Here is a 27,801-nt window from a genome sequence, read left to right as displayed (position 1 = left end):
CGCTACAACTAATTAAATACTTAATTTCCAATGACAGTTATATGAAAAAATATATAACTTCTATAGTTGTAATGGAAGTTATCTCTAGACCCTCTGACCTCCTCAAATATAGGGGAAGTTACAAACCTAATAACCGTTTCCAATGTGCACTATATAAACTCCCATTCAAACCAAATAAATGTACGTTTTTTACAATTCCTAAAATGATGGAACTCCAGAACTTGAGAAAGAAACTAACTTTGGCATCGGAGGGTTATTGGCAGGTCCACCCCGGTCACCTTTGATCACTTGTTCTTTCTTTTTCAGGCCTTCAAAATACTTGCTAGCCCTTTGAATCCCAAAGCATCCAGTCTACTGATTTTCTTCGCATCATCAAAAATAAAAAATGAAATAAACTTAAGCAAATTATAACCAGCAAATATAAAAATACAATTTTTCAAGATGAACTAATAAACAAAAATCCTAATATTTTTCAAGATTAAATAATAATAAAAAAATTGTAAAACACCAAATAATATCACAAAAATATACAATAATTTCATATTTCTCATTTTCCCTTTCAAAATCGCAGACACAAACACAAAAATCCTATAAAATTTTTCAAGATGAAATAATAAAAAATATATATAAAATGCCAAATAATATCATAGAAATATCCAATAATTTCAGATTTCTCATTTTCCTTTTCAAAATCACAAACACAAACACAAAAACCCTAAATTTTTTTCAAGATGAAATTATAAAAAAAATTGTAAAACACCAAATAATATCACACAAATATACAATAATTTCAAATTTCTCATTTTCCCTTTCAAACTCACAAACACAAACACAACAATCCTAAATCTTTTTCAAGATGAAATAATTAATATAAAACGTAAAACACCAAAACACTAAAACAAGAAATTTAACACAATCCATGTGAAAATATGCTCAAGACTCAAAGCCAGTTATTTTTTTTCATCATCAGATATGGAAATGAAACCAAAAAAAAGGAGAACGAACCCATGAGATAGAGGGGTAGATGGCGTTAAAGCAAGGAGGAAGGGGGGCTTATGGGGGGCGGCCAACTGCGGGCTAAGAGAGTGAGAATGAGGCCGTGAGGGTGTTTTGGTGAGAGTGAGAGAATGGGGGAGGGGGTGGTTGAGGGAGATTGAGAAGTGAGAAAGAGAAGTTGAGGTTAGGGTTTAGTTGGTAATATATATATATATATATAGGGCAGTTTAGTAATTTTAATATATATGGGTCGGGTTTAGGCGGGTATCACAAAAACCCAGACCCGTCCCGGACCTCGTTTTAGGTTTTATTTTTAAAACTCAAACCCGACCCTACTGTTTCGTGGGTTGGTTAAAACCCGACCCATTAGGGTGGGGTTGGGCCAGGGCGGGTGGGGCTTTTATTGCCATCTCGATTATCAGATCTTATGGGCAAGAGTCCTCTAGTACCAAGAATTCTCCCAAGTATCCTACCTTCTCAAGTTGACGTAAATAGTCCTTCTTTCTTCTCCATGGTAGGAACTTTAGCTTTAGCCTTATCTTGAAAGTGGTCACCTTCTAATCTCTTATACTCTTCTACCCGTTCCATCAACTTATTCATATCCGTAACTAGTTTCAAGGCCAAAGAAGCTTTTAAGTCAGAATCAATAGCAAGCCACACTTCAAAAGTGCTGGCTACAATTCCTCCATTATCTCCCCCAATCTTGTTGTATAACTCTTAGTAGTGATCTGAATAGGCTCTAAGGGTTTCCCCTCCATCATTGCCATTGTAAAGGGTGAGGCAAAAGGCTTCGAAGTTCTACTAGACGTCATGAATCTCGCCTCGAACGCTTTAATTAGCTTATCATATCCTCGGATAGACCCTTTTTCCAACCCATTAAACCACGTCATAACTACTGGTCCCCAGCTGGAAGGGAAAATATTACACATCAGAGCTTTGTTTTTAGAGTATATGACCATGCTTTGGTTATAATGACTGACATGTTCCACGGGGTCCGTCTTGCCACCATATGTTGTGAAGGTTGGCCTCGTAAACCTGCGTGGTAGATCGGTTTACTTGATCTCTTCAAAAAAAGGAGACTGAGATATTTACTCCAAAGCTTTGCTCATAGCATCATCTCCCAAGACTGGCGGCATTGTTAGGACTTGAGAGTGAAGGATCGTCGTGTGCTAAGGAATTGGGCTTTTAAGCCTCTCCCTGTCTTGCTCTGCCCTTATGTTCTTCCTGTGGGGTAGGGAAACCGTTCTCTCCCTATGTGGAGATTGCTTTCATTCTCTGTAGGGATGGGTTGTTCTCCTATCTCTCCTTCTACTCCTATCACCCACCACGCACTTATCTCCTCGGGAATGACTAGGCGCTGGACTCGGAACTCTCCAATGATGAAGTTCTTTGTCTTTACGGTGAAGTAGCTCCTTATCCATCTTCTCTTCCCTTTGCAACACTACCACTTGTTCCTTTAGCCTTTCCACTTCCCTCTCCCTGCTAGAATAGGAAGGACTGTCTATATTGGTAGCAGACTGCTCTTCTTTTGGATGTGGACTAGGTGGCCATGGAGCCTTCTTATGAACTTCAAATCTCACACATCGATCCACATGAACAGATTCTTCTGAAACGCTTGGTCGTTCCAGATGGGCTGGACAGCTCGAGATCAATTCGCCATCCCAAGTAAACCAACTTTTGAGCCTACTGCTTAGTAGAGTTTCCCAGAGACGGCGCCAATTGTAGGCGGACAAAAACTGTCCCTATGGACCTCCACAAATTACAGTTGAAAAGCCTTACACAATCTACTTATAATTAAACAATAGGGAATAAACACTCCACAATGGGAAGCTCAAACAGTTGATTTCATTGATAATCTATATTACAAGTAATGTTCAAATGTTACCGTGGGGCGTGAACCCATGACCACCAAGTTAAGAGCCTTGAGCTCTAATCTATGATCACCAATTTTCTACATCACTTCAAGGTTTGTCTTGATTAGTGTACCCCAAATGTATTTAGAATTGTTAGTAGTGTAGACACCCTTAACAAGAAGCTCGGATTGAAGCTTACTAAGCACGACATCAATTACATTTATAGTTTTCAAGAAAGTAAACCCTATGGGTTTTACTTTAAGATTCGACACGAGGAGGTGAGGCTTATCTCAGGCCTTTTGGATTCTGACAAAGAAATAGAGGGAGATTATTTGATCATCTCGGGGAACTGGTACCTCTACGGAATCCATTACCCCATTAGTGCGGGTAAAGCTGATGGGTAGACTTAATAGGATTTTCTTTTTACTTAACTTACTAGTATTGATCTGTCTTCTTCCCGAGTTGTCTCATACATTTCGTTTGGTTAACTTTTGCTTGCTTCTTTTTCAGAGGATCACGCTTTCAAAAAGAAAATGCAATATCAACTCTACGAATTTGAACAAACTACTAAGATCTCTAATCTACCCTCATACTGACGGTCAACTTCGTGCAATCTACCTTATTCTCGGATACTCTCCCGTGTACCGAAGCTTCCAAGCCGTCAGAAAAGCCATCACCTTGAGGCACCCTCTACTCCCTTACATAGACGTTCGTTGAAAGGGGTACATCTTATCCCCCTCCGAATGAGCTCGCCAAGAAGAAGGGAGATACCAAAGCAATTCCCCTCCTCCTTTTACTCTCGCAAACTTAGGAGTCACTGTTGCGGTGCCAAATCCAGTTGATTGTCCCTATGGTGGGGAGTAGAAGAATCCCTGTCCAGGCCTTAAGCCCAATAACGAACTACGCCATGGGAACAAACTAGGCCTAGATAGTATACTTAAAGGAAGTCCAAAAGGACAACGGGTTATGGAAGAAAGGAAATTGAACCATCCCACATACCCAAAAGGAGGAAACAGCATGTGAAGGTAGTTCTCGTGGAAAAGATAGGAAACAAACCTTACATTAAGCGAGATGCATGGATGACCCCCGTGTGGTTTCCAGAAGACGCCTAGGACCACAGGAAACTTCCAGAACATACAAGAAGGTTGAAGATTTTTACTTCTGCATTAATGAGGGGATTCTTACCTAACCCTTGCCGCATTAAAGGCGTATGAGACAATCTGAACAGTACATCACCCAGAAGTCAGAGTTTAAGGATAATGGAGGGGAGGAAATTGATAAAGTAAAGGAAAATATCCCTAAGATTTTGGCTAGCAATAGGATAGCTGTAGGGATAGGAATGAGAAGTGTACCTATAAATATGGGAGAAGAAATAGAAAATGGGGATCTTTTGGAAGAAGAAGGAAAAAAGGGTGAACAGTCTGATAGAGAGAGAACATGTATAACTCCATGGGGACAAGAGAATTTTTTGGGGGGAAAAATTCGATCATTACTTGTAATATAGGTTATCAATGAAACTAACTGTTTGAGCTTCCTATTGTGGAGTGTTTATTCCCTATTGTTTAATGAATAAGTCTTGTGCCACATGAAGTGGCACAACAAATGTCACAACTCACCCATGCGGCGAGTTGTGGTTGGTGGAGGAGTGGTGGTGAGTCCATGTAAGGACACCCCTCTACCAACCACAACTTGCCTATGTGGTGAGTTGTGGCATTTGTTGTGCCAAGTAGATTGTATAAGACAATTGTAACCCATGGAGGTCCACAAGGACAGTTTTTGTCCACCCACACGGCCCTTTTGACCCCTACCCAAGCCATGCAATCGGAAATTGGACCAGGCCTTGTTTAGTCTTTAGGCTGCAGAACCTGTGGTTTCTCCAGTCTTTGCACTGTCTGAAGCTATCGCACAAATAATAGAGGTATTTGATCATTACACACGAAAGTGCCCCTATGAATTTTAGTGAATTAACTTTAATGTATTTTTTTCTTCTAAAAAACATATTAATTTATTTTTATATCTTAACCCACAGTACCTTTTTTTGAAAAGATAAAAACAATGAATTAGCACCAGTCGACACATTCACCTTTAAAAAGAAAAATTATTACTACTTTTATGAAAAATATAAAAAGTTATCATAAAAATTAATAACTTGTTTCTTTTTCTATAATAAAATTTTTAATTTTTTTTTAAAATTAAACATCCATTTACTTATTATCTCTTTTGGAAATTAGGTGGTGATAGATGAAGTTGCTTGACTTGCTTCTCAAAAGGTGATAGACAAAGTTAAAATCTCAAAAGTCTTGAATAAATAAAAACCTAGCTCACTCAATCTTAATTACTGTTGGTTCCTTTTGGTCACTTTGTTACTGGTCGAATTTTTTATTGGTTTGTCTTTCATAACCAAGTTTAAGTTGGGGAAGCCTCAAGTGATGATAGCTAGCTATCAATGCATCAAAAGCCACTGCCAAAACAATAAATTAGCGAAAAGATGAATAGAAATGAACTTTAATTAACAATGGTGATTTATATCAATGAATCATGGGAGAAATAAAAATTAATGAGACTACTGGTGATTTATATTAATGAGACTATTTGTGCTTTCAAACCGAGAAAAAACTAATTCTAGCACCTTGTGTTGCTCAAAAACTTATTATGCAAGAGTTAATGAGACTACTGTTGGTTTTCTTCCCTCCTAATGTTGGGATCTTCTTTGGCTTTTAAGCATGTTTCATTGTATTGTTAAACATCCTCCGGTTGAAGGAAAAACAGTAGGTTTCAATTAGTTCAACTAATAAAATCTCTAAGTGTTTTTGGTGAATTGATGGAGTCGAAAATTACATGATACAAAAACAGAAACAGTGACAAAATGATAAGGACTAGGATACGAGAATTGCGCAAAAGGATGAAAATAAAGGACCCATATTTATACTGGGGTTAAGATAAAAGAAAGAGAGAGAAAGTGATATAGAGGGAGCCCGAGATTCCTTTGTAAAAAAAGCATCCAGGAATGTCCAAGACGTGATCACAGTACATCTATTCTGAAACATGGGAAAGACTGTTTCCCATATATATGAAAATTCCCTTGTAATTATTTGCCAACTTTACAATACTGCCCTTATCATTAAGCTTCAGCTCTAATAGTTTTAGCTAGATAGGACTGAATAATGATATAAAAGATACATGTTTGATAAGCTCAATAATTCAATTGCTTGAGATTTAAGAATAATTCTAATTACCTAATCTTTAAAATGCGCTTCCTTTCATCATGGATTGGAAATCTTCAAAATCCACAAAGCCATCTCCATCCTTATCAACCCCTGTGATCATACGTCTACACTCTTCAAGACTGCATTTATCATATCCAAGGTTGACAAGAACTTGCTGCAATTCTTTTGGAGAGATCAGACCATTCTTATCAATATCAAAGATGAGAAAAGCATCCATGAGATAATCTTCCTCTTCCTCGACCATTGGCTTTCTACTAGTGTCTATGACATCCATGAACTCGTCCAAGTCAATGAACCCATCCCCATTACAATCCATGTCTCTTACCATTCCTTCGGCTTCCTTGAAGGCTGCTGATTTCTCATAACCGAGGCAGAGAAGGACTTCACTGAGCTCAAAGGTTGATATCTTGCCGTCCCCATTAGTGTCAATGATCTTGAAAACTTGTTTGAACTGATTAGACACTTCCATGGAAGCAAAAGAAGAGGGTGAGTTGTCAAACTTGGAAGCAAATCTATTGGGTTTTTTTCTTTTCTTGCATATACTCATTTTGTGTATGTCACTCAGCTGTTGAAAGAAGGTTCTAGCCCTCCTGTGGAGAGGAGTCAAGCAAGTTCCAAAAGAGTTCAGCATAATGTGGAGAGAGTCAGGGAGAGAGAAAAGATGTTACTTTTAATAAGAGAATGATAATGGAAATGGGGGGATGTGCAAGTAATGTCTGCCTCTGCTTCGCTTCTTTGTGAGACTGAGAAGCTTTGTCATCTTGCAATAATTCTCTCAATGATGAGAGAAGCCCCTACTTAAAGGCTGAACAGTCCTCTCTGGCTTGGGCCTCGGGGCTCTCTCTCTCAAATACTGTGTGTGGACCAAGCCTTTTAATGGTTTGATCGAGTCTAGTCTGTGGATGCCAGCTGAATTGTGATTTATGAAAAGGCGCCGGCAATTATTTCATGTTCACCAACTTTACGTTTTTGTTTTTACCACTTGTGCGGAGCTTGACTGAGAGTGTAATACCAATGAGTTATTTTCTTAAATTCTTTGGCTGTCGGTGGTGTGGAGTTTCTCAGTTTCATGATCAAGTAGATGGCCACTTGACAAAATTTAATCTTTTATCAATTCATCTTAATTGCATTAACTACAATAGTAATTATGATGTTCCAAGATTAGATCCACTAACTCGATTAATCAATCAAGTTTTGACACTTAAAAAAGTACGGTTCCTGAAACTTGTGAAGTGGCTGCTTTTTTTATATTTATTTTGGAACTCTCATGCAGCAGAATTATTAGATATATATATACAGATGCTTTCTGGTTTTCATTTAATCATCTTATTTGTTCTCTTCTATTTTTCTTTTTCTTTTTTCTTTCCTCTTTTAGAGGATGGTTTATGATTGAGAAAATTCTTAGGTGCTCCCGAAACACGAAAAAATGGTGCTTCCTTCTCTCACATTCATGATGAAGTTTAACATGAATTTAATGGATGAACCCTACCATGAATGTGAGAGGAATGAGCACCATTCTCCATACTACAGGAGTAACTAAAAATTACTCAATTAATTGGGTCTGTTTACTGTTGCTAACAGTGGAAAGTCATATGAGACGTAGATCATGCCCCTTACACACGAGAAAATCTTGCACGAGCCTAGCGTATATGTCCCCCGTAAGACTAATATATTGGCCCCATATGTCAGTCTCACAGTGTATACACTCCACTTACTAGAGACTTTCCCCCTATACACATTATTTTACCACTGGAAATACTATGATCAAGTTGACAGTACATGGATTATTGGATAGCCTTGCATGTTTAATTTACAGATATAGTGTATGCATTATCTCTCAACATGTAAAATCTTTACAATTGTATGGCTCACATGTGAGAGTATGCTTTATTTTAAAAATAATTATTTCATGCATAAGTATATGCATTATCTCCCTCATAACATGTAAAAACACATACAATTATGAGTAATGCTAGGAAGACAAAAAAGTTCCCAATTATACTCACACGTATAAGTGACTTATGGGTGACAATCCATATACAAAAGGGATTTCGATTCGGCCACGCAATTACCACCTTGTGAGATGAACGATAAGAAAGATACTTCTCCTGACATCTACAACTACCGAACATTAACATGATAAAGATGTAGATGAAATGATACTGAAAAACAAATTTATAGGAAGTACCTACATTGAAGAGACGTTTACCATCCAAGGAAAATGTAGGCATTAATAGCTGAAAATAAGTCTTGTCCGCCCAAGCAGCAGTAATCTAGAGATCCGCGAAAAGTGATAATGAAAATGACGTTCAACCAGCTCCTTTTTCATCATCAGCTCCATGCAGTTTGTGGATCTATAGCATCTCTTTTTTTCATCAAGAACATAAAATATAGGGAAACCTCATTTAAGCTCTAAAATCTGAATCTGAATATCAATTTTTTTACAATAAAGTATCGTTTTGGAACTGTAAAAGAGAATAAAAAAAAAAAAAAAAAAAGGAGTATCTCACTAACATACAACTTTAGAATTCCTGATAAACATCTATAATTCTGAATGCAGCCGCACCCCCGAATAAACTACAGAAGATTCAGAAGCACTAGCCAATCCAAAACCAAGGCTAACTCTCATACACTACGAAGCTATATTTCCGATAACAATTATCATAAAGCTAAAAAGAAAATTGAACTACAAGACTTTGGATAAACAATATCATACATCTTAAAATACTGGGTCCTATCTTTACTAAAATCAACACGACCGAAGCAAAATAGGACCAACTGACGAGCTAAGCATATCACTGAGGGCTACCTGGACCTCATTTGACCCATGTTCACAACTTATCAAGCTTGAAAGTAAGGGGAAGAACCGATCCAAGTTCTTCTCAAATGAATGCTCTTCCAGACTGCACACAGCCTGGAGAGTGGCAACAATAAGAGGTGCACGAGCAGCCAATTCTCTCCGTTTCCCAGAACCTAAGGGAATTGGCCACTGGGGCTGCCCAAGGGATGATACAGACATCTGTACTGACTGAGCAGTTTCAATATAAAACTGCAAGACCTCCTGGCAAAGGTCAACAAGGAAGGACTCCACTTGAGCCTCATCATAACTTGGAGGCCGATCCAGTATAAGATTCTGTAAGAATGTGAAGCAAATTTGGTAAGACTCATTCTCAAGCCGCAATAGTGGAGGGTCTTGCATTTGGGTCATAGAGCCAAACTCTAGAAGCTTTGAACGTAGCACAGTATTGCTATTGATCTTATGAGCATTGGATGCTACATCATGCATAGCAGCAAAGAGGACCAAGTTGTTTTTTGCTGAAAGGTGAGACCGAAACATGTTGTAGATTTCCATCACTGCCTGTAAATTTTGATGAAACATTAAAGACATGTTATTTATCACCAAATAGGCAACTGCACTTCAGAAATACATAATGCTATTCTTTTATTTATCTTTTAGTAAATAAGAAGTTATAGTCAATCAATAAATAATATGGGAATCATCCCAAAATTTAGTGTCGTCTTTCCAGTCTCATTGAATTCTGATTAATTTCAATCATAGATAGTAGTTTTATAATTCTAAGTCATCAAGTCTAGTTTGGGGGGCCAAAGGCCTTGTAGCTAAATTGGTACTTCTCCATGTACAAAGTGTTTGGGGGTTTAGGGAAGAAAGGGTTTGAGCTACGGGATTTGCAGCATATTGTAATTCTCTCTAAAAAAAAAGTCTGGTTTGGAGGGAGGACAGGAATTCAAATAAATGGAATTAAAAGAATCGTTGAAAGATATTCCATCCATTCCTTGTTTAGGAGTTTAGTGAGAAGGAATGAAACCGTTATAAAGAAATACTGTTTCATTCAATTCAGTTCTAATAATTCCAACCAAAAGTGGGATGAACACTAATTCCCTTAATGAGATTAAGGTAAAAAATTGATTTATCCCTATCTTGAGCAAAGACAAATAAAAAGTAAATGGTATACTAGTGAAATTATACATATAAATATTGCTGAATAGTAAAAGTACATATTTCTATCCTTTCCATTCCCTCTTTTTATGAACTTCCCAAACACACAAAAGGAAATAAAACATGTTCCATTCCATTCTTCTATAAACTCCCAAATATTGACAAAATGTTTTTTAATAATTTGATAGTAACATAGAGGACATGTTTTGACAAAGAGTCTACGGGTACAACAAAATCTTACGACATTTTCACAACAACCTTGTTTTGAGTTGTGGTGGGTTCAAGTGTAATCTTATTTTACTTTATTTTGACTTAAGGCGGGTTGACACCTTAGCTTGTTGTGAAAAAATTGTGACATTTTGTTGTGGCCATAGAAGAACTCTGACAACAAACCAGGCCAATGCTGTTATAGAATAGTGTGATATGGTGGCATAATTGTGCTCCTACTCTCTTCACTGCACATAGCAGCAAACATTTGACTTAAAGGACCAACAGAAGATCCAAGTCCACTATCTTAACTGTGATATTACACCATTTAATTTCATTCAGAACTCATCCAGACCAATTTAAGATGAGTAAAAGTCCATCAGTATCAAAGGCAACAATGAGTTCAATAAAGTACAACAAAAGGTTTAACTTTTGATGAAATTTAGAATTTTTAAGTTTGACCTTCCACTTCCAGTCTGAATTTTCTGGTTCCGAAAATTCTCAAAATCAGCATTTTTTTTCACTTAAAAGGGGGAAAGGTTTTAATAGAGAAAATGGAAAAATAATTCAACTGGAAAAGAGCATCTTCCTAGACAAATCAACAAGATGAAAATATTTGATAATGCCAACATTGTACACAAAATATTATTTCTAAAATTTGGTGCAGATCAACCAGAGCCTCAATTGGCAAATATAGCACTTCAAACCAAGTCAAACTTTCAAGAATATCACACATGCAACCCACAACCTCAGCCCCCACCCCATTCTTTATTGAGTTGTGTCATTGGCAACAGCTTTTTTTTTTTTTTTTTAATCAAGCTCATTGGTCAAGCTCTTAAGAATATTAGTTTGTATTTTTGTATTATTATCAATGCCACGTTTGCCCTAAGAAAGTACTACCATGTAACATGCACAAAGTCAACTACTTGTTTTTTAGAGACACAAAACTATCACATAAGACATGCAACTTACAAATTTCAGGCATGGTGCAGACTTGTGGAACTGTTTGAACTAAAACAGTTGCATAAATGTTTCAAACATGTGCAATTGTGGATTATCCCTTGCATTTAAAGAACATTTTTTAACATAATATGATGGTGAAATATTTCTATAGTGACACAAAATTACATAATTACTGGTGGGAACAATAATTGTAAAATTCCACCCAGAACAGAATATAGATTCTCCAGGGTGTTCGTTTCAGATATATTTTCACGGTAAGTGGGTTAGTTGGTTTGGTCCCATAGAGTTTTCTTTATATGGTGTGATTTAGAATTTTCAAGTTCAAGGAGAAAATAATTAATATAAAGCTTCATTCATAGTTTGGTATGATTGACTCAACATCGCTTAATAACATAATTCTTGTACTAGATATAGGTCAGTCAACCAAGAATTAAGTATACATACATAAATATATCCATAGTCAAACCCAACCAAAAAACAAAATCCATTAACTAGATTATGAACCATGTTCAAGAAGTGTGAAACTCATGCATAACAGACATATTAACAGGCTGATTACGCTCATGTCATGAACAAATATTCATCTTAAGTAGGAAGGCATCTGTACTAATGTGCTATCTTAGAGAAAGAATCTACCTGAATCAATAAAAGTTGAACAGCAGCTCGGCACTTAGCATCAGTCAAAGAAGCATAGAAATGGTGCGTCCTCAGGCTCTCTGAATCATTATCTGGCACGCCAGACACATCAGACTCCCCAGACTCCCCATTATTTTCTCTAGGTAAAGCATGAGCACTGAGAATGAAAGAGAAATCAGGAACTGTGGCATTAGCAGCTTCTTTCAATGACAAAGCCACTTCAAGCCACTTTTCCTCAGAAAACAGAACCCCTGCATTGCTCATCAAACGGACAAATGCAGCAATACCAATACCAGCAAGGCTTTGGTGAGGACGCTTAATAAAGCTCACAAGAAGCATCAACACTTTTCTCAAAAGTGGATTGACTGTGTTATAAAATTTAACAAAAAGATCTACAACTAGTTGGAGGGCCAATGTGCATGTCTCATAGAGCCATGCATCTTGATCAAGATCACCTGTTTCACTATCAGTTCCCTGCCCTGGCAAGTTCCCCCCAGAAGGATCAATGGCATGTCGAACGTAGTCAAATATTGGAAATAGAACTGATTCAAACACTCGTTCCCACAAAGGAAGTGAGAAATGGTGACCATGGTTGCGTAAGGTCTCAAACAGCACTTGTAAGGCACTCTTCCTGATTTCAGGCCTAGGGTCAAAGCTAAGTTCTGACAAACCTGCACACACAGAGAAGATAAATAGTAAAATTTTCACAAACATGCCTTGAAATTAAAAGGAGGAGGTTATTTATAGTTTGTAATTGTAGATAGATGATAACTACCAATTTATACAGTTTCCTTACCAGCCAACAAAGGGAACCAGAAATAGAGGTGATCATCCTTATCTGCCATCTCTCCATTCTCTTGTTTACCATCTTTTCCTGTCGGAGACAAAGCCTTTGCAGAAGCTTCCTTCTCCTTGTTCCTTGATGAAGAGCCAAGATCTCCTTCAGCAAGTTTTGTTGCACAGAACCGAAGAAAGCCAATAGCATTGAGGCTAATATCTTTGTTAAATCTATTGTTGGTGAATGCAATCAGGCAATTCACACAGTCTGTAAAGGTGGTGGTTTCAGTCTCAGTAATGTATGGGAAGTAATCTCGCACAATCTTCTCAATTATTTCGAAGGCCAATAGAACAATGTTTTTGTGGTCATCATAAGCTGCAGTCGTGAAGACCTGAATAAAGTTCATCCAATCAAAGCAAAAGGCAAAATTAAGGTCCAACATAACATTGTCATGGATTGAAGTTCTTTTTTATACAGGATATAGATGGAATAGATTTCATACCATGAACATGCTCTTCCATCCAGATTTAACATTGTTGACACGAGATAACACCATTTGTGAGACACATCTGATAATCAGTTCTCTGATTTCAACAGCGCTACTCTTGCGCATAACAATAACAAAAGGTTTCATAAACTCATTTTGGAAATTATAATTAGCCAATTCTTCTCGCTCTAAAAATTTCATAGACAATTGGCGTAGAGAATCCATTGCAAATATTGCAATAGAAAGGTTTTCAGAACAGCCAATGGCTACAAAGAAGTCAGAGAGCACATTCCAGATGCTTGACCACACAAGCCTAATGCGGTTCATGTTATAGTGCCTGTTACAAGGAAAAAATATGCCAAGTTATACAGTAGATACTAATAAATCATGAAAACATAAACAAGATATGCCTAATAAAGGAACAAGATGAAGTCTGGTGATTCATACGCAATCTCAACCATCTTTGTAAGGCTGAAAACACGTGGATCAGATGCAGATCGCAATTCCTCCATGGAAACCTTACAAAGGGCCTTAACAAAGTCTATTATTGCCTCACTGTTTAACTTTTGACTCCGTGTGAATATGCGATTCATTTCAGAACTACCAATTTGTTCTAACATGTTTAAATTAGAGACTAAATTGTTCATCTGTTCGGAGGTGACCGCCCCTGAAGCATTGCCACCAATACCAGCACTATCATAGGAACCCCGCATCACAGTTGAAGCTGCATACTGAATCTTTCCAGGTCCCTTTTTCTTCAAAACGGGAAGGATAGTGGACTTAGCTTGTTTTGATTTGTCTGGCTCATTCTGAGGAAAGGCAAAAAAAGTGGCATCTGGAGGAGCACCTTCTCCCAAGAGATGTAGATGCTCAAATCTAGAAACACATGTCAAAATATGCTCCCAAGCTTCTTGTAAGTAATTCCCATCTTCATCAGCGATTGTAACTATTGCCTATCAACAATATAGATTCCACATCCACAGTCAGATCCATAAGCAATGGCCATTGTCTTCATATTCAAAAATTTATTCAACCTTTTAAAAAAAAAATATTTTTGGCCCCAAAGGAAGGGGGAAGTGGATATTCAAACTAGCGACCTCCACTTCAAGAGGCATGATCCCCAACCAATTATACTAACCGTTGAGTTTTTATTACTCATATTATTAACATAATTAAACATAGATTCCAAATGTCATAGGTTCCTTACTACACGCACAGACAATAGAACCATACCCGATATAAAAATTTACTGTTTTATAAATGTCCTAAGAGCATGTGCCAGAAAAATTGATAAACATAAGATGTCAAATCTAAGCCCATGACTTTTTTAATTGATAAGTTACACATGCATTCAATAGGTCTTAAACCCATGAATGGAGGTGCCATCTAAGCTAAACAAAATTGACAAGAAGATTCAAGTGAATGGAATTTAAAAACAAAAAAACAAAACAAAGATGAGGTGGTGGGATATATTTGAGAGAATACAGGATTCTATATGCAAAACTTGGACAAGTAGGTAAAATATCACCTGCAAGATGTAGGTATCCAATTTGACATACCATTCAATAACTTAAGTAATTAAACATATTTGCTGTTTTAAGACAAACAAAAGTCCAATAAATCTTCATCTTACTAATTTATTGTTCAAATGAATCCACAATTTTTTTATTTTTTTGGTAATTTCCTAGCTGCAGCATGAAGTTGATTAGTAATAACTGAAGAGTAGTTCCATCAATTGACTTATAGGGACAAAAGCACACGCACAATCACAAAATTTAACCAAATATAATAAAATACACGCTAATATGCAGCATATTTGATTCACTGCACATCAAAAGCTATGTGATTTTGTTAACATAAATTTTTTTATAGATAATAAAAATGTGATTTTGTGAATATTGGTAAAGGATTAATGACCTTTTATCCCAATGTTACAAGTAAATTATATAAAGAGAATCCCTTCATAGACATTGTAGATTTCAAGAAGCATGATGAATCAATGCCATTTTTTGCTTATTTTAATCCTTTATGGTATTTATAATAGTAAAGAGCATACCAACCTTGATTGCATCAATGTTTTTCTGCTTGATATCAGCAGGAGAGTGGAGAGAGGTAAACTTTGCTAGGGAAGTCACAAAAGCATCTCTATGCGTCTTCATGGACATCACAGCAGTAACATGAATTGCATACCGGAACCCTTCAAGACACAGAGCTATTACTACCTCATCGTCACTTTGGTCCAGCGGAACACTGAATGCAGCCAACATAGGAGCCCAGCATACCTCAATCATGAATCTAAGGATCACCACATCTGTTGCAGCATAATAAACTGACCTACAAATCACCCAACTAATGTGTATCAAGAAGGAAATCTAAATGATTGTTTCCATCAAATTGCATGAAGACACTAAACAATTAAGCATATTCCAAATATTTCCAGGCAAGTAAAACAATGAAGAGCAAAACAAGAGACTATCTGGAAAATGTAATTGTAATTCATCCATAGATATGTTAATAATATCGGCAGTGTAGTCAAAGGCAAGCCAAGCACTAGCCTAGGCACCCAGGTGAGGTGCCTTTAGTGAGGTGCCTTTAGTGAGGCGCTCACCTTTAGAGCCTAGGAAAGCAAGGCGACCACCTTAAGCCATGAAAAAAGGCCCTACGGTGAGAGCCTCGGTGTTTTTTTTTTTATAATAATTTTTTTTAATTTTTTAAATATTATTCTTGATCATTGTAATTTTTGATCTTGTTGTAATCCTTTCCATGTACACTCCTGATGTACCTGGGTCTTTTGATTAATGAAATTTCGTTATTTATCAAAAAAATATTATTATTATTATTTTTTTTTTTTTAGTTTTAAAGTTTTAATAGAAGGTTGTTGTAAAACCTATCATTAGATTATTAATTTTAAAAAGAATGTTATAAAATATATTGCTAGATAAATTAATTTACAAGAGTTTGTTGTAAAACTTATAGTTAGATTTATTAATTTCTAGTAGAAGCGTTGTAAAACCCATTGTTAGAATAACTAATAGAGCCTAAACCATGTAAATCCTATTTTAAAAAAATTTGATAGGCCTAATTTTTCATGCAACACATTTAAAAACATTTTATTATAATATTTCAATACACTAGGTACATATGATTTATGTTGTATATTTATAATAAAGATATTTAGAATTTGGCGCCTCGCTTACTCGGGCTAATATCTTTTTGTCGCATCATGCCTTGGGTACAAGGCTTTGGCTTCTTAAGGTCACCTTTGGCTTTTGACTACCTTGATTATCAGTATTCTAGTCCATCCCAAAATGTTTGACCAGTTTAAAATTCAATGAATACATTTTCTCACTGTTCAGATAACAATGAGAGTAAAATTCAAATTTTAAAAATAAACAACTAAGTGCAGAAATATCAATTACATGTCTCCTGCCAACAGCCTTGTGGTTCAGTGGCACTGCCCAATTCTCCCATGAAGAGTACCTTGCTGCAAATCCCTTTCCCCACTTGTTGGGGAAAAAAGGAACTGTTACATGTCATCTTATTTGTTAACTTTTTCAAAAAAGGAACATCTAACAATAAAAGAGTAATCACATTCACCTCAAATCAATAGCATATGGTTTAAAAATTAAAAGAGATATATCAGGACCCTAATATTTGGTATAGAGAGTATAGTGTATGCACCGACAAACATTTCATAAAGTAACAATCTATTTGAGCAGATGAGAAAAGTAAGTTTATCTTACTCAGATTTGCGTGCTTTTTCTTTAAATTGTTCCTGCATGTGCCTAATAAGATCATCACTGGTTTCCATAAATTTGTCTTCTCCACGCTTACGGATCACTATATTGAGGATGCTGTCCAAGCCTAGAAGTCTGTTCGAGTTCATAGACTGTTTTTGTTGAAGAGCCAAGTTATCTTCCTTCATTTTAATCTCATTTCTTGATATTCGTTCAAATAATGACCTCAAGTACTCCTCAGGTAAATCTTTTCCATCATCTATGCCACGATTGTTTCTTATAAAATCATCAGCCGACATCTGCACATTTTAGTGACCAAAGGGAAGTGAGAGAGAGAAAGACAGAGGTTAACAGCATTCTATCATAAACATCCTGAACAGATCAAATGCAAAATGTGAACACACCTTGTTCTTCACCATAGGGTTATGAGCATCAGTATTAAGCATTATAACAGAGTAAGCAAGAACATAGGCTGTGTCAGCACTAATAAAAGCCTTTGGATTACATTTGCAATAGCGCTCAGCAAACTTTTCCATGATTCGATCAATCTTTTGTGCCTCACCAGGCAACCTAAAGCCTTGAAGAAAGGCCCTAATTGCCTCATCAAACTCCATGCCTTGGAAGTCAAAAGAATCCACATATACATGCATTACTTTCAATGATAACTCTTCCCTTTCTCCTAGATAATCGCCTATCAAAGACTTGCTCAAACCGGATGCATTTTTTAGAAAAGTTGCTATCTCCTCAGGTGAGTTGCCCACCTTGTTTGCATTTATAAGAAATTCAATTCCTTTCTTAGGTTTCCGATTGAAAAGAGATATACCTTCCTGCCACAAAATTTACATTAGATTCCATCGTCAATAGTCATAAGATTGACTTGCTTTCATCTCAATCTTCAAATATTCTCTTACCTGAAGTTCCAGCTTGTAAGCTCGTCGTTGCTCAATTGTCAAAACGTCAGAAGCCTCGTTGGAAGCTTCCGAATGAGAATCGGATCCTTCAACAGGTTCATCTCCACTCCCATTTGCAAAGGGAAGATTTCCAGGTTCATGACTGCTATCGGCTGCTTCAAATTTCTTGGTGGAATGAGGATCTGGAATACGCAACTGTTTATTCATCCAATCTCCCATTGATTTCAGAATTTCCACTAAACATTTCATAGCTTCAAGTTTCATGGTCACCTCCTGTGGTGGCAACAATGTAGTGACTACACCAGGTGGAGCACCTTGTGCAGTTTTAAGAAGTCCATTGACCATTCTGGCAAAATCAGCATAAACAAAATGAAGAAATTACATAAAAAAATGTTAGCTTTTGATCCAGTCAATCATTCTCAAAATATCAAGAGAATATGAAACAATGTAGCAAGAGAATATGCAATCTAATGTTAAGTAGGAAATTCTTGTCCTTATACATGCTTCTATACAATTATTGTAAACAAAGAAAATATTGCAGGATGAAACAAAACATACCTCTCAAATATGTTTGAAGAATTAACATCACAATCATAGTTGATAAATATGTCCACCAAGATTTGTGAATCAACACAGAGCTTCTCGAGAAACCGAAGCACAATCATCTTCTGCTGAAAATTAGGTTGAGCAACATTTTCTAAAACTCTGAGAACAATCATAGGAAAAAAGACTCCAATCTCTGCTTTCAATCCAGCTCTAAATCTTGACACCAGACTTATGAAAATAGAGCAAGAAAGTTGGAAAACAATCATAAGCGTCGAAGCACTGTTCTTCAACAATGATAGACACAAGTATTGCTTAATGGCACCTAAAAACCTGGTTCACCACAATCATATTGAGAACAAGGGAAATTTAGCATTAGACACTTCATTAGTTGGGAAAAAACACATAAACTATGAATATGTGTTAAAGCAAGAAAAGAGTATGAGTATGTCACTTTTCAGCAAAGGCAACTAAAATTATGAAATGCACTTGTGAAGGGAATCAGAATTTCAGAAAAACAAATGCTCAAGATATATGAGCCACAAAAAGAGCCAAAATGCAGTTCAGAGAACAATTCAGCTTAGTCTGAATGGAACGCAAGTATGAATCTGATTAAACATTGATTGACTACCAAGAATAGTATAGATCATTAAAAATATAGATTTGTATAGAGCTTTTCCGTAAAGCAACCATGGTCCAATCATTAGATAATTCCCAAACCAGGTATCTTAGGCAAGAGATCTGTATGAACAAAGTCCAATTTATTTATGCAAAATAATTCAGTGAATGTACAAGATGTAGTAAACAGCTTTTCAGGAATTCTTGAACACAATGCAAATATTATAGTTTAAAAACTTGCCATCTCTTCTTATCTAGGGCACATCATTAGCATACACCAGTTACAGGTGATAAACCAAGCCCAAAGCCATAATATCTAATAGACTCCCCAACCAAACAATCAACAATAAAACAATTCCTTTGTTTGAAACTCAATTAAAATAAAAGGTCGTTGATGAAATTAACATAAAATGTGTGTTGGGAATGAGACAATGAGTATAGACCACTCAGGAAAAACACCAAACTTCTTAGCAAGACACTTATCAGTGCTTACAACAACCTTTCTTTGAACCATGAAGCTACCATATCCATCTACTCAAAATACAGCTTTTTGTGAAGTTAATGATACACAATCAGGAACTGCTATCATCATAATCACCTAATTTGTTCTAGAGCTAATCACAATCCCAGCACCATAGACAGTTGAAAAATGTCATTAGAATATTATTCCCGCAGACCACATCAAATCTAATTCCACTAAGATTCTCCATTTGTGGCAAACAAAATCTACATTTTTTTTCCAAAATCTCACTATTAGCAACCATATTCCTAGCAGCTACACTGACCTCTAGAAAAAAAATTCAAATTTTTATCTCAAATTCTAGCGTTGTAATTGTTGTTTATAACTAAATATATTGTTGAATCTAAAACCACGAAACTCTAATTTAATCACAAAACTACATCATCATAAAACCAGTTCACAATTAAAGCACTTTCTTATTGTCTAGCCAACAGTAATACATACATAAAACTAAAGATTAGACCGGAAACAATTTATGGAACAATAAAGGAAAACCCGAAATGCCACATAGAAATCACAAACAATGCATACCTCTCACTAGTCCTAAACACAGCGCCAGCATTCTCCAGCAAAATCTTCAACAACTCCAAAGCCACAATCTTCCCTTTCATCAACTGTGGATCTGCCAGCGCCTCCTTTGGAGGCGTCTTCATCGACAACTTGCAAAGCGCCCGGAACACCAAAAACGCATCCCTCCGAAGCTTATTCCCAATCTGAACCTCCAAGTCCTCATCCCTCTCTCCCTCCCCATCCGCCAATTCACCTTTCCTATCCTCCAAAGCCGTCTTATACATGCTAATCTCCCAATACTTCGCATCCAACATATCCTTATCCGTAGAATCCAACAAATCCGCCGGATTCGTCGTCTCAACTGTCCTAGTCTCGAATGCACCGTCGTGGCCGCCCAACGATAACTTCCCAGGCGTAACCGGATGAAAAACTCCGTCAAAGTCCGTCATTATCTTCGTTATAAACCCTTGCACGAACATTGTCATGGAACCGTCCGTATCAGATTTCTCCACCGGTTCCATCAACTCCGCCACCACAATAGGCTGAATCGGCACGGTCGACGAGTCAGCCTCCATTCTCCGGAAAACGATGACCAACATTTGAATCAACGACGCCTTCGCCGTCGTCTGATTCACCACGTTCTTGCTCCCGAGGTAGATATCGTAACACGTCCTCACGATCTGAAGCAAGCAATCCCCATGGATTCGCAGCGAGATCGAGGTCACTGCCGATAACAGCGTCTTGAGAACCAACAACTCCATCTGATCATCGCCTAAACTGTGGCATTTGCACACGGACTCGATCAGATTCGACAGCAGCTTCGCCTCTTCGCCGCCGGACGGGTCCGCCTCGCCGCGGAGATAACCGTGGGCAATCAATTTCTGGATACAATCCGCGGCGGGATCAGCGATTTTGAGCACACCGGAATTAGCGGCGCTGATGAGTGGACTGAGGATCGACTCGGAATCGGCGAGGGAGTACTCGATTGGCCCGCCGTCGTGGAGCGGACCCGGGCCAGACGAATCGGACTCGGATTCGGGTTCAGCTCCAGTTGATTCCTCTTGCTCCTTTGGAGGTAGATTGAGCTTTTCGATAACGGATTTGCACTCGTGAGCTAGCTTAGAGTGTTTACGCCACGAAGCGTTTTTGACGATCTTCTCGAGCGCCGGAGATATCACCTGGCTTAGCCGGGAATCGGCTTCCGAAGAAGCCATTCCCGAGTTGAAGATAAGAGCCGGCTCAGCGAGTCAGATCTGTTGCTGAATTAGGAAATGAGAGTGTTTTCTAATTTTTCTTCTTTGTTCTTTTTGGCTATGTGAGTAACGGTGGCGAGTTGACTCAATGAGTCGAGGGCGAGTTCGGGCTCCCCGGTTGTGAGTGAATCAGAGAGTCTCATAGAGAGATAGAGTGAACTTAGCCTTGTATCGAGAGGGGGTTTGAGATTTAGATCGAGTTTGGTATTATTTTTTTCCTTCAATAAAATGACATAAATGTCCTTTGGTTTCAAAGTCAGGTGGGGGAATTGGAAGGGGTATTATAGACAAAATGGGATTAATTAGCTGTTGATCGGAGGGGGATCGTGGATTATACATACTACATAGCTTTGGCCCTTTGGGTGACTTTCTCTTGATTGGGACTGATGTGTGTTTTTATTCTTGCAAATTCAAATGATAAATTAGGAAAGAGACAATGAGGGAGTGTTTGTTATATGATTTCAAATAACAATTTTCAGTTTTTAAATAATATTACACGTATTTTTACACACTTTTCACCCATATATATTTTTTAAAAAACTTTTTAAATTTGAAAACTGTTGTTTAAACGCACGTACCAAACGGATCATGAGCGTTTGGATAGCTAAAAAGTATCCTGCGTTTTGCCTTTTTTTTATTCTTTTTTTTCTTCTGGACAGTGCCTCTTGCACTGTTCATAGTCCATGAACAGTGCATTTACGCTTATAGACAATAACTTCTTTATGAACAGTAACTTTTTTATTTTATTGTTTTCAGCAAAATAAGCGGTATCTAAATAGACTCATAATGTGCAAAGCTCGCCAAATTGGAAAATGAGATCTGAATTTTGATCAAATACAAAGATAATGACTAATGAGTTAGAATTATTTTTTTTAAGACTGGCATAATTTAGGAGATTTTTTTAAGAGCAAGTATGAGTTAAGTTGCAATTTTTTAAACAAATGCTAATAATAAAAACTTTGCAATTGGTCATCAAGATCTCATTCAATATATACTATTCTAACGAAAATTTGGCGGGCAGGTCACTTCACAAGTTCAAAGTTTGGGGAGGCAAAGGCCGAAGTTCAAGACTACAAGAGAAAGCTTTACACGTATACACTTAGATTAAACTAAAAAAAAAATTTATATTGTATATAAAAAAAATACTATTCTAATTATTATAATAAAAAAATAAAAATAAAAAACTATTGTCATTTTAAAAACATAATATATAAATTATGAAAAAAAATTGGGCAAGGATCCATCTCTAAAGCTCAAGAAAAGAGCCAATCAAAAAGAAAATAGATATTAAAAAACTTGTCTTCTCGTTTTCAATGGAGGACCCAATAAGCTAAGTTGGGAAAGAGATAATGTGCAAGCTTGCCAAGTTAGAAAATGGTATCAAATATTGGGGGTTAATGAGTTAGAATTGTTTTTTTTTTTTTTAATTAGCTTAATTTAGGAGATTTTTAGAGCAGATGCGAGTTAAGTTGCAATTTTTTCAACAAAGGCTAATAATAAAAATTGCAATTGGTCGTCGTCAAGAATTCTTTCAATATGCTATTCCAATTATTAAAAAAAATTAAAAATTATTGTCATTTTTTTTTCTAATAGGCAAAAATAATATATAAATCAAGGGGGAAAAATCTTTAAAGCTTGGGAAAAAATACCTAAGCGGAAAACGGAGAAAATAGTAAAATAGGCATAATTTTCAAACTATATAGTTAGTTGTTACGGTTTGCAAACTATATCTTTTACTAGCATCTCGAGTCTCAGAGGCTCGATTTTGGGTCAAAAATCGAGTTTTTGAGAGTCGATTTTTATGGTTTAATTCTGTCTGATGTGGCGTATTTTCCACGTGGCGTCTAGTTGGAAATCGAGACTTAGAAACTCGATTTATGTCTTATATCTATCCCTTTTTCCTTCTTATTTTTTCCATTTTCTGCGTTTCACTCCAGCTTTCTTCCTCACTACTCTCATTGCTTCTTTCTTCCTCCTCCTCTGCACGCCCAGCCGCCGCCGACCCACGCGGACCCAGGCCGGCGAGCCCAGGTCGCGCGACCCAGGCCGGCGCGCCCAGGTCGCGCAACCCAGGCCAGCGCGCCCAGGTCGCGCGACCCAGGCCAGCGCGCCCAGGTCGCGCGACCCCGGCCGACGAGACCCAGGCAGCCGTGGATCTGGGCAATGGTTTTTTTTTTTTTTTTTGTGCGTGCTGGGTTCTGTTCAGTCTTGATCTTCAAATGGTGGTGGATGAATTTTGATGGTTTTTTGGATTTTGATGGCTGTGGATTTCATATGGCAAAAGGCTTGGATTTTTTTTATTTTGGGTTTGTAAATCGAGTCTTAGAAACTCGATTTTCAGGTGGTTCCATGTGGAAAAAAATGCCACATCAGACATAAAAATCGACTCTCAAAAACTCGATTTTTGACTCAAAATCGAGCCTCTGAGACTCGAGATGCTAGTAAAAGATATAGTTTGCAAACTGTAACAACTAACTATATAGTTAGAAAATTATGCCTATTTTACTATTTTCTCCGCGGAAAACAGAAGAAATATATAAAGGCCCATCCCACTTACAATGGATGGCCAGAGTAGCCAAGTCGTGGGCTAATTAATTAATATGTCTGTTTACAAAACAAAACTCTCAACAAGTAAGGAATTTTAAAGAAGCAAATGCTCATGGCACAAAAGGAGAAAGAAAGTCTAGAGAGTTGTTGGTAGGCTGATGCAGAGGCTCGATTATAAACTTAGAGTAGCCTTTACACATTAAGGTGGTGATGAACCGCCAATTTGAGAACCAAAAGGGCTACTTGAACTTCTCCACTCAGAGGATCGAATGGGAGTAGTAAAAAAATTGGGCAAAAAGCACATCACCAACATCATTCCTACATATTGCTCCTTCTATGACATATCCAAGCCTAATTGCAATGTCAAAATTAGTCTTCATCCATCAAAGAGGAAGAGGGAGCCAGGTGTAATGCAGTGGGGACTTTAGGGCTGACCAAGTTGTGAGATGCTCATTATAGGCTTTGTTAATGTCCTATGTTGCAATTTTGGGATTTAGGGAGGTACCTGCAAAAGAATATAGAGGCAAGAAGTGTGAAACTGTGATAGTCCTCTTCTAGTATCTTAAGTAGTATGGAAGGATTAATCAAGAGTTTCTTAATGCTTATAGTGGTCATAGACCCAAGTTTTGAGAGATTGAGAGGTCAAGCTGTAAGTGAGATAGTGGTGACGGTGAGAGGGCATGGGATAATGAGGCGGTTAAGTGATTATGAGTGGTGGGAGCAAAGCACAAAACTTAGTTCACCCTCGGGCTATCTGTTATGCAAGGCCTCTTTAGTGGGTAAAGCGTCCCAAACAATTTCCCATAAAAGCATACTTCAAGCTCCATTTGGATTACCTTTTTGCATTCGCGTTTCTGCGTTTTGCTTTTTTTTTTTTTTTTGGACCAGTGCCTCTTGCATTGTTCATGGTACATAAACAGTGCATTAAGGCAAAACTACAGTGCTGAACAGTGTTTTCAGAAGTAAATAGTAACCTTGAAATTATTTTTTTATTGTTTTCAACAATAAGTTTTCAGTTCTCAGCAAAATAAACGATATCCAAACACATACTCAATCTCTCATTAATCTTAGTTTACATAGATGTTTCCAATTCTGTTTGGAAAGGGGAACCTGCTGGAATTTGATTTATAAGTCTAAATAATAGGGCATATTTGACCATGGAATGTGAAATTTAATGAATTTTTTTTAAAGAAATTTGAATTATGAATGTTTTCATTAAAAATATTAGAAAATAGAAGGCAGTTGAATGTATATATATACACACTCATTTGTGGGCTTTTTTTTTTTTGAAGCAATGTGGGCTTTTTTTTATGGTGGGCTTTTTAATAATTAAATGCAAAACAATGAATATGATGGTTTTTATTTGCATTCATTCCACTTTCCATCGTAATGTTGAATGTTGTCCACTCTTAAGATTTATAGCTTTTTATTAGTGAAGAAAAAGTCATCATTAACTTTATTTTTAAGAGCCGGAATCATCCATCAAAACTTATCTATAGAACTGACAAATGACAATGCGTAAGGTGTGGGCTTATGTTGGGATAACCTTGAACTTGAAGCTTCCTCCTTTGGATTGGGTAAGAAATATCAATAATGTTATTACTGTACACTTTTACACCATTTGTTTCTCAAAAAAAAAAAAAAAAAAACATAGATACACCATTTTTTCCACCACTCAAATCACAATTTGTCATATTAAATAATCATGATAAAGTGTAATAGATTTGTCACTATCATATAGATACATCATTTTTTTTCCACCATTCACAAATCACAATTTGTCATGTTAAACAATTGTGATAAAGTGTATGTGAAAGTATGTAGTACTAGCACTATTGAATAACTCCAATTTCCATCCAGCCATGTTAGTAGAACAACTAAAGTTATGTTTGGTAATAGTTTTTACTTTCTATTTTCAAAAACTTGTTTTTGAGAATATAAAAAAAAAAAAAAAAACAATTTTCTTATATTTTTGAAATAAAAAACATGTTTGGTTAGTTGAAATTAAAAAAAATGGTGTTTTGAAGAAAAAAAAATAGAAAATACTAAAATATGTTGTTACTAGGATTTGAACTTTAATCCTAACTCATTAAATGAAAAAGTTTAATTAAATTAAATGCGTATTTTCATTGACTTTTAGAAATTAGAAATTGAAAACAACATTTTGCATATCTTCAGTTTCCTTCAGAAAACGAGTTTTGAGAACAGTTTTTGTTTTCAATCCATTTTGGGTTACCAAACAAGTTTTTTAGTTTCAAAAATAAAAAATTGTTTTTGAAAATAGAAAATAAAGGAAAAAACAGTTACCAAACATACCTTAAATTTTAGAAAGCAAACATACTTTTAGGTGTTTAGTGATAATTGTAAGTGCACAATTGCACTTGGACCCAAAGACAATCACGGGCTCAGGCCCAATGAGCCTTAAACAATAAAATTTGTAGAGTGTGGGCTTGAAACCTAGATTAGAAGTACTGGGAGTTTGATAACAGGCTTTTATAAGCAAACACAAGTAAATAACGATTGATAATGACAAGTGGGTCTCCTCGGAATCGTGCCGAGGACTACTACTTTGTTATTTCTCTTTCTTGTTTCAAGATTACAATTTCTCAATTTCTTTCTTGGTTCTTCCATCCCCCCTATTCTTTGGCCTTTACCCCCCTTTTATACTTCCTTCCCTGATACTTTTTGAATAGCGACTAGAAGTTTCCACCTCACTGTTCAGGGGTCACCTCCTCATTAATGCGGCCAGGGAGGTAGGTGCAGAGCCTTTAATGCGGTGGTAGCAGCTTTTACTCTTGATATTTTCTTTAATACTGGTGCATCTAGAAGATTCAAGATGTCCCCTTTTAACCACTGGTCTTTCCAGAGTTGTGCTTTGACCTTCATAATGAACCTTTGAATTCTCTAGGACTTTTCCGAGGATAAGCTCGTCCTCGGCTGCATCCTTTGACCCTTGGCGTATGGGCCGACTCATAGAATTTAATCCTAGAGCAGGTCGGCCCTCCATGTTACAGCCCAAAGGCCCATAGGCCCACTTGGGTCCTTTTACTCCCCACAATAGCCCCTCAAAACTTTATTTTTCATCATCCGAGGAGAAAAATAGAGTTTTGACCCAACGAAGACTTCCTTCACACTTTCTGTAGATGACCACACGTGTGAAGACCGTTTCGCGTTCCGGAGGGTGACACTTGGCAGTTTTATTTTCAAAAATGCGCGTATTTATTACTGTAGGTTACACCCTGTCCCCCACGTTCAACGGTGAGATGAGCATCCAACGGTCCTTGTTATTCCATGAAAATTTGGGCGGGATAAACATAATTTCGAGGCTGCTTTCTGCACACCGTGACACTTCGGGAACCTGCGCCTTCATTTAATTCATCAGGGACTAATCCCATCAAAACATCAGTAACCATACTTTACCCACAGAAAACCGTGGAACTCTGCACAACTTAAGATTCGTAAGTTTTTTATTCTCCTTTTCTTAACCTTTTCTCCTCGGATCTTGTCCTCGGCTATCCTTGTAGATATTTTCCCTTTTAGAGTTTAGTCTTTCGTCCCTCCCTGATGGGAAGATTAAAGTGTCTAGTTGATACCGCCACTGGAATGGAAGGCTTCAGAGCCAAGTATCACATTCCCGGCGATGTAGGTTTAAAGTATTGCCCGGCGGAAGCCATGGCCGGGTCTAGAAAGGAGGGAGAGGTTATCATCCCGATGATAGCCTTTGTAGAGGGTGGGATGACCCTCCCAATGAAGCCTGTAACTAGGGAGTACCTTCGCAACCACCGGTTGTGCCCCGATCAGTGCCTCCCAAACGTTTTTAGAGTTTTGGGTAGTGTCGATGCTCTAAACGAGCAAATGGGTCTAAACCTCACTTGGCACGACGTCGTCTTTCTGTACGAGTCCCATAAACTCTCCAAAGTAGGTTACTACATTAAATCCCGCTCCAGCGTCGTTAGGCTAATCTCCTGTCTGTCCAAATCCAACAAAGGCATGAAGGATGACTACCTCATCGTCTCTGGGAACTGGCACGACGGCCTCCACTGCCCAGTGGAGTGGG

The 27,801-nt window shown here is 37.2% G+C and overlaps 1 protein-coding gene and 1 pseudogene across 1 annotated transcript; both read right to left on the bottom strand.

Moving 5' to 3' along the window:
- Positions 1 to 5,834: 5,834 nt before the first annotated feature.
- On the bottom strand, positions 5,835 to 6,911 carry LOC142639043 (uncharacterized; annotated as a pseudogene).
- A 1,569-nt stretch (positions 6,912 to 8,480) lies between these two features.
- On the bottom strand, positions 8,481 to 21,353 carry LOC142638415 (brefeldin A-inhibited guanine nucleotide-exchange protein 2). Its single transcript, XM_075812447.1, has 11 exons — positions 19,966 to 21,353; positions 18,312 to 18,629; positions 17,754 to 18,099; positions 17,247 to 17,669; positions 16,849 to 17,141; positions 15,166 to 15,439; positions 13,553 to 14,058; positions 13,121 to 13,442; positions 12,637 to 13,009; positions 11,841 to 12,511; positions 8,481 to 9,434 (listed from the first exon to the last, which is right to left on the bottom strand). The coding sequence occupies exons 1-11, from the start codon at positions 21,156 to 21,158 to the stop codon at positions 8,826 to 8,828; spliced, it is 5,328 nt and encodes a 1,775-aa protein (XP_075668562.1). The 5' UTR covers positions 21,159 to 21,353; the 3' UTR covers positions 8,481 to 8,825.
- Positions 21,354 to 27,801: the final 6,448 nt, after the last annotated feature.

The sequence above is a fragment of the Castanea sativa genome, chromosome 6 (genome assembly GCF_040712315.1).
Source record: "Castanea sativa cultivar Marrone di Chiusa Pesio chromosome 6, ASM4071231v1".
Taxonomy (NCBI): domain Eukaryota; kingdom Viridiplantae; phylum Streptophyta; class Magnoliopsida; order Fagales; family Fagaceae; genus Castanea; species Castanea sativa.
The sequence above is the reverse complement of the archived record's forward strand: the minus strand, read 5'-3'. Positions and strand labels throughout refer to the sequence as shown.